This window comes from Marasmius oreades, chromosome 2, assembly GCF_018924745.1.
Source record: "Marasmius oreades isolate 03SP1 chromosome 2, whole genome shotgun sequence".
Taxonomy (NCBI): Eukaryota; Fungi; Basidiomycota; class Agaricomycetes; order Agaricales; family Marasmiaceae; genus Marasmius; species Marasmius oreades.
Window position 1 is genome coordinate 197108 of NC_057324.1, and position 11993 is coordinate 209100.

Consider the following 11993-nt stretch of genomic DNA (forward strand, 5'->3'; position numbering starts at 1 on the left):
CTCTAGCACCCTACCTCAGCACTGGGAATATCCTCACTGCACCAATCTCTACTCTCTCTGTTTGTATCATTTATATACCTAATGTCAGTGAATGCTGAAACTACTGCTCTGTAGATGCTATTCTTCATATATGGTATATTTTTTGACATTTTTACTCTAATAACATGCTAATATCCATCCTGATTGCAGGAATCTACTGTCTTACAGTTGGACTATCAATTTATATCCTGTTTTGCCAACCTAATTCTGTCTACAGGCTATATAGAGGGGGCAATATAGCTCTCTTTGTACTAGCAACTATCTACACCACCATCAACACTTGGGGAACATCTCAGCTAGCCTTCATGCAGTTCCATGCTACAACAACAAAGGATTCTACTGTACTCATCCCCTACCTCAGTGGAGGAGGTACTCAGAAGGCTGCTTGGACATGAGTGATACCATTCTAATTACCTTCACTTCCGCTCATATTCATTCAACTCAGTGGAACTAGAAGCATAATTTCAAATCTTATGAAGTATGTACATGGAAATCATTACTGTTTATTGTAAAGTTAACCTGTGGATATCAATAATCCAAGCTCAATAGCTGATACAATGCTTGTAAGTTATTCAAATCTCTCAAATAACCACAATATAGTAATAGCTAACCTTCTTTATAGATTCATCGTTGTTATCTCATTTTCAATTCCAACAAATTTATTCTGTTTCCACTTGTTATGGCTGCGTGTATTCTGAATGGTGTGCTTCATTGTTGAGAGCTTTATCCTCTAATATGTTAATGATAATTAAAATAGGCATTGACCTTGGATGTATTATTCTGGGAACAATTGCATATGACAGCCCATCCAAACCTAGAAATAACTACCTTTTATTAGCAAGCTCTATTGACAATGGAGTAGGAATAGGTATAGCTGTTCTTCAAATTATATTGACATCCTTGACTGGCAAGTGCATTTATCTTCATTAAATTGCAGCTACACTAATATTGCTGTATTTTCAATAAAAGGAGGCTGCATTTGGTGGATTACTCATCAAGCAAGGCAATTTATGGGAAGGTCAATACACATAAGATACAATGATATTGTAGCTATCATGTATGTACAGATTTCCTTCTCTTCTGTACCTTCCATACTGACTAGAAAAAGTAGTGTGGAGTCTGGATTGCTATATGCAGGTTCCTTGTTGACTGCAGTAGTGATTAATCTTGTATCAGATCCCCAGACAAAAGGTTTTGTACCATTAGATTTCTCAGTTGTCTTGGTTTTAATGTCTGCAAGTACACAATTGCTTCCACTTTTCACATATAGCTTAACTGTATGCTCTTAGGGTCTTGCTCCTACAATGGTATTGCCCAGGTAGCATATGGAAAATCTGTGGAAAACATTCAGCAGACAATATCAGCATTTTAATTTGTTAATGCCCAGGCTAGTCAACTACAAACTCAGCCTGGATTTCTGACAACGACTCACAAGGAGTGGAGGAGACATCAGCTAGTCCAATAGTTGAGAAGGTCTAGATAGGGATGTGAACTCACGAAGGCTTCTTTGGCTATTTCGCTCCAAACGTCGTGATGGCCTCCCGAGTGCTTGTTGGATGTGTTGGATGTTAAATTACGTTCGGCGGCGGCTGAAAAGCGTTAAGTATTAGATAAAGCCAGGTTTTAAAAATTAAAATAGTAGTTAAACGTACCGACCATGCTCTCTAAGAGCGGAATAAAACTCTGAGCGGCATTGGATGAAACCTGAACCATTCTATCATTCAAATCGTCAGTAGAAGTTCTCGAATGATGTGTAGTGGCTCACTTGAACATATTCAACGCGCTTTGCAGTTCCTTCCTACTATCCTGAAGAGCTCCAGCACCTTTTTGTTGACAATAATCCACGAGTAACACGATGGCCTTTCAATTGCGGTAAAGGATGAAACAAAAAAAAAAAAGAAATCAGCTGCATGTACACTTCCCTCGTGGATTGGAATAAACGACTGACAGCGGTAAATCCAAAGAACATCACGGACCACCTTCGGAGAAGGACCGTCGTTTGACCGATATCATACTTGAGGTATTTGAGAATAGCCTTGGCAGAGGCAACGCATTGTTGCTTGGAAGGGCCCTGATAGAGGGTAGTAGTACGTAGTATCACCACAAGGCCAATAGAGAGAAAGCGACAGGGACCACCCACGTATCTCTCCTCCGTATACCCACGGAACAAAAACGGTCGATGAAGTCTCATCCTCATCGCCTCTGCGGTAATAAGCGAAATAGTATATTCGATACTCTTCACTCCTTTAAACGATAGAGAAGACCTCTCCCCCGTGGAAACTCCGGGGGCCTGAAACGCTGCAGGGAGGTCTTTCAACATCGTCAGCACTCTCGAATCAATCTCAGTAATGAAACTAGGCCTAAATCCTGTTGGATGATTCTCCACGCTGTCCATGATCTGTCGATGGATCTCGACAAACCGGAAGCGCATGAGAGAGTAGGTCATTTCCTCAAAAGTATGTCTTTAGCGTCTAGAAAACACGGAGGGCTGAATATAGGGGTTGCTTACGGTGTATTCCGTATGGGGGGCTGGTTCAATCGGGTCCAGATCATCTTCTAGATCGATATCGTTGACGTTGAGTGGCAGTCCGGTGTTGTTCTGTGACGGAACGATGGTGTAGGCACCGTTATGAGTGGCGGCGTTCGACCATTCGTTGTGGATCTTCGAAAGAGGAAAAAATAACAAAACCCAACCCCCACCCATCAGGCACGTGAAATTATCCAGCAAAGTGAAACGTACCAGGTTCCACCAGACACGCCGCCCAACTTCTCTTCTGACGACCGACTTCCATGGACCAGGGTATGACTTTCTGTCAGATTCGGTACCCAGACGGTCAACGCCTAGGATTTGAGCGATCTGAATAATCAAACGAGGTTTAGAAAAAAACATTGAAGAACCCTCCGAGAGTCGAGTTGATTCCACTAACCTTGATCGCAGACCCCAAAAGCGCCCAATGAGAACTATTCAGGCGGGCATATCAGGACCGGGAAGTTAAGGCACGATCGCCGCCCCATGTGCATGCGAACACTCACTCAGAATCACCGAGGTTTTGTTGGTAGATGCCCATGAGTCTAGCCAACGTAAGAACCACATACAAAAAAAAACCAAGATAGTGGGAAAACGACTTACATGAGGGTTTGAACGCCTTCCAAAGAATGATTCTCCAAGTAGTTGTCGATCCAAAGGCAGAGTTGAGCAGCGTTATACATCTTTTTGGACATCTTCGCGGCATCTTCGAAGGTGTTATCCAGAACCTTGCACATGTCGAATTCGATGAAATGATAAGCGAGGCACAAGACCATGAAGTAGGTGGAGAGGAACGGTAGAGAGAAATGGGTAGCTGCCGTGGATCCTGAGGATGCGGAAGACGCGGAGTCGGATATCTGCCTCGTCAGAATCTTCGCGTCGTAGGAGAATGTCGGATAATGGAGGATTCTGGTGTACCATTCGATTCTATCGAACTGTTTTTGACGATCAGTAGTGGATAGGAGGAAGATGACGGTAATAAGGAACTGACATAGAATCGAATCAGGGATCTTGAATCAGTTTCATCAGGTAGATGAGATAGAATTTGAAAGACGATGCTAGTAGCTGGTCGGACAAGAAGAGACAAAGGGTGGTCGTGTGAGATTCCATTCGCGTTTGGGGGAAACTTGCTGGAGCTTGGTAGCGGAATGGGGGGGTCGACGGGCGACGACGATATCGCTCTTTCCGCTTCTGATTGCATGGAGTTGCGACGGCCATTCATGCGATTCCCCATCGCAAGTTGATCTGCGAGCATCATGGAAGCTTTCTGCTCGGGGCGCGTGGCCTGGATCTTAGAACCGGCTGGTGGAGGACTGGAAAGGACTCGCTTCTGGGGTCCGAGATGATGCATTGACTCTGTTTCTGAAGAGTCTTCGACGGGACCATTCTTGGATATCATTTTCGACAGCTTTGATACGCTCTGCTCAAGTGCAACTACTTTACTAAGAACTTCATCGACAGCCTCGACCGTTACACCAGGGCCAATAGCCCTAACAAATAGGGATACACTGATAAGGACATAAAAGAATGAAAAGTTTGGGCTGATTGGCTTGCCTCGCAATAATTTTCTCAACCTCATGACATGTGTCTCCTTCTCCGCGCAGGAGACACGCTGCGCAAGGGTGTGAACGGTTGCCTGCAAGCATAGTCAGATCCTGGCAAAAGGAAAGCCATGCGCTTACACTTAATCTTCCTGTTACGACCTAAGAGACGAGGTCAAGTCAATGTTGTGTTAGGCGACGGGGCAGGGGAAAATAAAAAAGGCGTACACTGGAAACAACTCTGAGTCGGCCGGGAAACAGTGCGTCCTTCTGACATGTCAACGTCGTACGAGGGAGTCCGAAACAAGAATCAATATCGATGGCCATCAGCATTTATGGGATCTACGTTGACTACGGGTACACGGGCAAAAGCCGAAAGCCGAGATGCCATCAATCAAATTGCCAAAAAAGGAAAGCAGGGTGCAAAAGACCAGAGAAGCGCGTGGATATTGGGGGTGCGGAAGGTCATCAGAGGTGTCACAATACCCCTCAGTCCTGGCAGCTCAATTCAATTCTTTTATTTCATTCCGCTGTGAGCTCGGAGAGATTATGACCTTGTGACAGCCGAACTCAAGCCGGATCAGTACTCGAGGCCTCCGTTTTACAGGCGGACCCAATTTTAGGTACGGAACTAGGGTGCCTCCCGCGGAGAAGCTCAGAAACATGTTCAAGTTTCGAGATTGTCCCGTCCCCCGGGTTTGCGCTCGACGCCCTCGCTCGCAAGGCGTCGTTCTATCTTTGCTCTCCGTTCTCAACAACTCAGAGTGGCAACTATCAACTTCAAAGGAAAACGAACAAAAGAAAAAAAGAAACACACAAACTTACCGTAAGGCAACGCCCAACAGGATTGCCCAGTGGGCTCTCCCACAATTCCTCGTATCCAACCCTCTTTATATACCGTCTGTGTTTGTTTATAGAAACGTCAAGTTCCTCACCATTTTTATACCGTTTCAAGGTCTAGCCTAGATCCGTTATCAGGTCGGGACTGAGTACTGAAATTTGAAAGTTGCCAAGTTGTTCCCATATCCTCGTGTTCTCTACGTCTTTCCGCTGCTCCACATCAAGTGTTGTTCCTGTTCAGTCAGAACACCATTTTGTATTTATGCGGCCTCTTGTTATACTCCGGCATTCTGCGAGACGAAGAATATCCATTCATCTCAAGGCTGTTCCAGTTGTAAGGAAACCAGTACCATGCGGACCTGAGAGGTCTTGGTGATGCTTACTTTTTTGATACTGCCGGAAAATTCCAATCGCGGAATATCACTTACAGCTGTTTTCGAAAAAATTCGAATATGTTGACAGTTGAACCTACAAAAATAGAAAAGAAAAAGAACTTCGTAGATATCATAGTGCTCTAGCGACGTCATCGCCAACTTGACACGACGCTGGCCCTCAGTAAGAGGGACATGGTGAGGAGCAAAAGACGACGACAAGCACGGTGAGAATAGATGGCGTGTTCATCGATAAACCATGCGAGAGGGATCTGGCTCGGTCAGGCAGCACTATGTCATTGGATATAGTGTTGTTGAGGGTCGGGTCGGGCTCAAAACCCTGGGGTCAGGTCGGGTTTTCAAGGGTCAGGGCTCAACAAACCTCAAGCCCCCGTCCTAGCCCTCACAAGCCCTAAGCCCGGGGTCAGGTCAGGCCTGAGCCCGGGCCCATCAGATAAGAATAGCAGATAAAAATGATTATACCTTATCTAAAAAGTCGGTTTAGATATTACTCTTCACAGTCTGAGTCAAGATCTAGAATAAAATCTCCTTTACCCGAAACGCCAGCCATTACATCCTTCTCCTCCATGTATGCCGCTTCCAACTCATCCTCCAATTTAGTACTTGGTGACTCGACTGCCAACTTATAGTCTTGTCTGAATGCACACTTGAGAACTTGAAGGGCTTCGACAACATCTCCCCGCAGTCGATTACGGCGCTTAGTGATCGTGATACCACTACTTGAGAAGGCACGTTCACTAGAGACAGAAGACGCCATGATTGGAAGGACATCACAGGTGATGGAAACCCATGTGTTGCCGTACTTCTTCCCGTAAAGCTGGAACGCCAATTAGAAACCATAACGTGAATCAAAAGAAACACCCTTACCCCCCACCACTCAACAATGCCCATTCGCTCAACAGCTTGATGCTTGGTTTGCTTTGCCTCCAGCTTCACGACTTCTGGTAGTTCCTCAGTTGGTGACAGAATCCATTTATTGTACTCCATCTCCCAAGTGTCGATCCCACTATCACTTGGTGTCGTAGTCATTGTCAGCATGTCACCCTCCTCATCAGAATCTGCAACATCGTACCATTGACGCTGAGTGGTCATAGGTCAGATGCCTGATGACTTCGCCGTGTCAGCCATAGGAGACACAGGATGAAGTTTCCCGTAATGTTTGCGGAACTGTGGTACAGATAGATATCAATGCTGTGAGTGAGGAAGACTATTGAAACAAGAGACAATATTCACCATTTTCCTCAGAAAAGCATCAAGCTCCTCCTGCTCTTCCGTACTCCAGTGTTTTCGGAAATGAGTAAGTTTTGATTCTGGATGAATAACTATACACTATAAGCCCAACAAAATATTATACAGATACATAGACATACCCATGGACAAAATATAGGCTCCTGAATGTGACGTGAGCATATAATACTTGTCGATAATGCCTAAGGCAGCGGTGAGTGCTGGTTTGAACTGCTTGTACTCGTCGTTGTCTCTACGGCTTTGCCAATTCTGATGAAGTCGCTCAAGCGCAGGAAGAGTGCCATGAAGAGTAGGGTGCGTGTCAGCAGAGAATGCCTGCTGACAATTGTCTGCAAGCTTGAGCTTTTGTTAGCTTATTAGACATCCAACTCGCACAAACACCATACCTTTAAAAGACGTAAGAACTGCTGTACATGGATCCAGTTTTCATCAGTCATCTGCAGTGCTTCCAGTCTTGTCCACTTTGTTTTGTTGCTTTCGTCAAGTATAAGAAGGCATATGAAACGATCAACAGCCTGCGAAACATGTAATTTCTGATAGAACGGTGGAGAAAGGTGACGCTTACTGGTTTTAACGAGTATGCCCAGTGGAGCATAATAAACGTTGATGACCATTGCACACGCATGTCAACTGATAACTGTTTGGGTGGAGAAAATCCCAACTCCTCTTGGACGCCAAAAAATTTCTCTTTGCGCTGACTACCCTGGCGGGCCTAGTAAAATAAATGTTAGAGTACTTCGAAGACACGCAGTTTAAATCTATATAAACCTTAACAGTGATCGCGCATACTTTGCCAACCTCATCATCGGTGTCAGAAAGTTCATATCCATCAGAATTTGAGGGTTCATAGCGCGGTGATTTACTGGAAGTCTTGATGAGAGCTTGGACTGACAGGTTAATGTAATGAGCGAGACATCTGAATAGTAACAAGTGTTAATGATGACCAAACACAAAAAAAACCTAAACTTACTGTATACGGTGTTCCTCGGGAATGAAATCAAAGTCATCAAACAGAATTGCCAATTCGCCCATCATTGTGTCGTTATTAGTAGCATTGTCACAAGTGATATGTCCAATCTAGTAGTAAGGATTCAGTGGTGATGAGCGATATATGTAACCTCGATGAAGAAGGATACAATGACCGGACATGAAGTTGCGAGGTCTGGAGGCATAGGTGTGACTATACCTCAACAGTGAATGATAGTAAGAGATGAAAGATGATGATCCGCGCTGGTCTGATCAATGAGCAAGCCTAAAGAGAACCTAAAGAGAAAACCTAATCAGCAACACAGACGGCAACGACGAACTCACCAGTCAAAGTGTAGGCAGCTGTTCTACTCTTGAGAACACTCCTGACAGTGATGAGGGTGCAATTCTTCTTGGTTATACTGAACCAAGGTGGCCAAGACTGAGAGATGAGAAGTAGGGAGGAGAATGAACTATCTTTTGTGGGGAACACCCCTGTTTATATACTACTGGAAGCCTTTGTTTGTACTTATTACTATAAACCAGAACTATGGTCCATTCCAAACAACCAAACGGATACGTGAAAACCCTCCCAAACTTAGTAAATATGTATAAAAGGAGGCTATGCAGATAGTTACGATACCATAAAGGAAGTATGGGTCCATGAATATGGGTCCAAAATATGAGCACATAAGAGGAAGAAATTTAAAAGGGGAATTCAATGGGGTAATCAAATCAGGCCTGACAGTGGGACGAACATATAAATTATAAACAAAATGATCTTACTCAGTTGTCAATTCCCAAGCAGCTGACTGTCTTGTACAGGATATTTGTGAGATGGACGCCAGTGTGAGATCCTGTTATTCGTACAAAGCCTATGACAGCCATCCTCAACACCCACCCCTTTGAACTTTCATCAATCCAATGCGCCATGGAGCAAAAGTAAGAGTCAAGGTTACTGGCTGCCCATGCATCACAAGTGATGGAAATGAGGCCAGTACAATGGTTGGACTGGAAGAATATGCTATTCAGAATATTGCGACTTGCATAAAAACAGGCTCTTACATTGAGGCGAGTTTGAGTTTTGGTCATAAACTCACAAAACATCTGAACAATTTCCTGTCATGTAATGTGCCAGCTGGGAATATCCACCTTGCCATTGGGGGGTGCAGCGGCTATCTGTATCATCTTGCGATACGACGGCTCCTCAACAGCAGACAGTGCCTGGAAGAGATATATATTAGACATCAACATTACAACAAGTGTGGATATTGGTTACTCACCTGGTCAGTAGCAATCACCCATTTGAGGGCTGCACACATGAAGTTCCCAGCTGTATAAGGTATCTTTGTTGGGGTCGGATTGGACGTGACAGGGAAAACTCCTGCTAGTGTTGTTTGCGTAGTTGTTGAGGAGACGGCAGTACACTCAGCCTTTCTGTCTCTGGGGAGCATACTGCTGAAGTCATTCCTATTGCACCATTCGATGTACGCATCCTGTAGTTAATGGCAGTCAGTGGAGAATGGAAGACGCAAGGGCAACTTACCCTGTGCATAGATTCTAAATGCCATCTTGCAGTTGTAGTATCCCTAACGAACCACATCTTTTCCTGCTTCTTTGCACTATAATACAATAATCAGTATGTTAGGTGAGGTATGGTACGGTAATGGAATATACATGCAGTACTTGCAATCCCAGTACTGTTTCTCCTTCTTATCAGTAGGGTCAACCAAGGAGTATTCCTTGGTGAAAAAGCAAATGATGTCGAGAATCTTCTCTCCCTTTTCGCTAGTTTTAATCGAGTCGATACTTTGTATAGTAACTGGTGGTGAAGTTGTTGCATTCGTAGGCACTGTACATAAGAGTTTGTTAAAATATAGAAGCTACTGAACTCAGAATAATCAAACAAACCAATGGGCTCACCAAGCACATCTCCAGTTAACAAACGCCCCTCATCCATGTTTGGATTTGTTATCTCCTCAACCTCGGAGTCGCAATCAGAACTGACAACATTCTTCTGGCTCTTAGCTCGCTTTGGTGGGGGTGGGGGTGACTGGGATTCCGAATCTGAGCCTGTAGTAGGTGGGTTGTTCGCCTTTCTTCACTTGGTCGGAGCAGTATTGACTGCAGGAGGAATTCGGTCATCATCACGTGTAGTTGGTTTTGGTTTGCGCTTGATGCTGAGGATGTGACTGGGATCAGGTATATCACGCTCAGACATGATGAAATGAAGGTAAAAGTGCCGTTGGAATAGAAAAAAATCCATGCTTTAAAGGTAAAAGGTGTGGCTGAGGACGACTGATTTCCAGGGACTTAGGTGTGGATACAGATTTTGAATTCTTGAACGGATTCTCATTGACAACTGCCTAGATAGAATTGAGAAGCTATAGAAGGAGTTAGGAATTACATACAAGTGCAAGAACTGGTGGACATACCTATATTTTAACTAGCCTTGCTTGTATAACAACCAGCTCCCTCTGCTTTGGCTCTTGACTTTTGACTCTTCAATGTTGGAACAAGTTTTTGCACTGGCTTGAATGTCAGTCTACCTGGACAGCCGTAATCAAGAACACATACGTTTCTAGTGCCGTTGCTATAGCATACATGCATTGACGAAAAAGGTTGCAGCTGTCAATGTTAGTCGTTGGAAGGAGTGTACGTGTCAGCATCCTGTTATGGTAAATATTACACGTGACAAAGCCCCCAGCCTTAAGCCAGGGTCAGGGCTTTCAGAACCCCAAGCCCGAGCCTGGCCCTAATGAACCCTTCTAAGAGGGTCAGGCTGGGCTTATGAAGCCTGGTTGGGTCAAGTTGGGTCTGAGGGCTCAAGCCCAACCCCCAACAACACTAATTGGATACTTTACTTTTTTAATCAATCAACTGTCAACATATTTGAAAATAGCTCAGGTAACTGAGTTCTGTTCTCTATCACATCGTTCATGTACATGTAATGAGACCGATCACAGGCAAAGAGACCATAGCAGCTGTATCTGACTGAAGGCGTGTTGTGGATCACTGAGTTGGCCAGCAACTCCAGCAAGTGCAAAACACAAGTATTAGAATATTCCAGTTATTTCTCTCTTACCTACTTAACTACTTACCCACCCCCCCAGAACAAAGTATATACAGGAACATTCTAGATACATGAACTACTAGTATATAAACCAGATGTAAAACCTACATACAAGAATAGAGTTCATTCCATATTTTCCACAATGAGGTGTAAGATATTGAGAGGCCTACAAAGCTAGCTCTGACCACTCATGCTCCCAGTGAGAAAATGGAAGGTATCCAGTGGTACTCAAGTTGACTCAGGAGGTTGTCTTGACACAGTGAGAATTAGCATGCATGCTTTCATGAGGTGATAATGGGAATCTAATTGTCTCATCTCCTATTTCTCCACTGTCATGTTTTTCCCTGAATTTCTTTCACCCCCAGTAGATCACACCTGTCAACTGTATGACTCTCAAAATCAAACTGTGAAAAGAATGTGGCCCAATCTTGCATCTAAGTCTGAGGCTCAAAATTTACTTCTATCTGTAGGGAATTGCCTCTACATTGATATTGTTTGAACAGCACTTGGTTTTGCCTGGTACAACTAAACCCTGCTTCAAAGCTGAGGCATTGCACGTCTACTGTAGATTACTTGAGGATTCTTCATGAAAACCTCGGTCCTTATATACCCTGCTTCTACATATTGCCTACTAAACTATATGATTCAATACAAACATGCAGTTTACTTCCAAAGTACTATATTTGGGTGTTTTTTGAAGAGTTTCTGTATTATTCTCCACTTTTGACTCCCAAAGGCATATAGTAGATCATTTATCTGCCTCTGAGGATCTGTCTGCTATGTCCGCCTGTGGGACTAGGCGACCCTTTCATTCCTATCCATCATTGCATTCCCTGGTACCCATGATGAGGTCCCGGTGTCGGATAGTCGTTATGCTCACTTAGACCTACTTCACTCATTCTTCCATACCTTTCCTATGCTTCTGAACCTATCTCTTATGGTAGGCTGTACTGCAGAAGCGACTCCACATATCTCTCATTCCTTACACTCTCTCTTCAGAAGTACTGCCACAAGTTCCATAGGTCCCATATCGATACCATTTGTTTCTATAGTCCCCTGAACATCTCTGACATTGACTCCTCATCATTGGCAAGTCTTATTCATTCCTAAGCAACCCATCATGCTTGTTAGATTCCTGACCCCGAGGTTTGAATTGTCTATGCTGTAGACAAACTTTATTCCTTTATCCTTTTATGGAAAATTTCTTACTTCTTTTGCTTACTATAAGCTTTTCATTCCTTAGTGTTCTTTAGGTTTCCTTATCTCCTTTATTGCTATAAGGGGAATCATTCATTCTCTTCCAAGGTATGCGTTTCAAACATCGGAAGTAGTCAGTTGTCTTTGGACGTACAAAGCCAGTTGCCAAT

The 11993-nt window shown here is 44.0% G+C and overlaps 2 protein-coding genes across 2 annotated transcripts; both read right to left on the reverse strand.

Moving 5' to 3' along the window:
• Nucleotides 1-1488: 1488 nt before the first annotated feature.
• On the reverse strand, nucleotides 1489-4962 carry E1B28_003682 (uncharacterized protein; the record flags this gene model as incomplete). The annotated part of the gene is made up of 14 exons (XM_043148111.1): nucleotides 4336-4962; nucleotides 4249-4269; nucleotides 4121-4202; nucleotides 3558-4056; nucleotides 3170-3501; nucleotides 3073-3111; nucleotides 2967-3000; nucleotides 2780-2896; nucleotides 2549-2701; nucleotides 2180-2488; nucleotides 1988-2110; nucleotides 1805-1899; nucleotides 1692-1753; nucleotides 1489-1628 (listed from the first exon to the last, which is right to left on the reverse strand). Exons 1-14 carry the CDS (start codon nucleotides 4382-4384, stop codon nucleotides 1489-1491), a joined length of 2055 nt encoding a protein of 684 aa, XP_043012703.1. The 5' UTR covers nucleotides 4385-4962.
• Nucleotides 4963-8675: 3713 nt separating this feature from the next.
• Nucleotides 8676-9513, reverse strand: E1B28_003683 (uncharacterized protein; the record flags this gene model as incomplete). The annotated part of the gene is made up of 5 exons (XM_043148112.1): nucleotides 8676-8777; nucleotides 8837-9049; nucleotides 9100-9175; nucleotides 9231-9405; nucleotides 9465-9513. 5 exons carry the CDS (start codon nucleotides 9511-9513, stop codon nucleotides 8676-8678), a joined length of 615 nt encoding a protein of 204 aa, XP_043012704.1.
• Between the last annotated feature and the right edge of the window lie 2480 nt (nucleotides 9514-11993).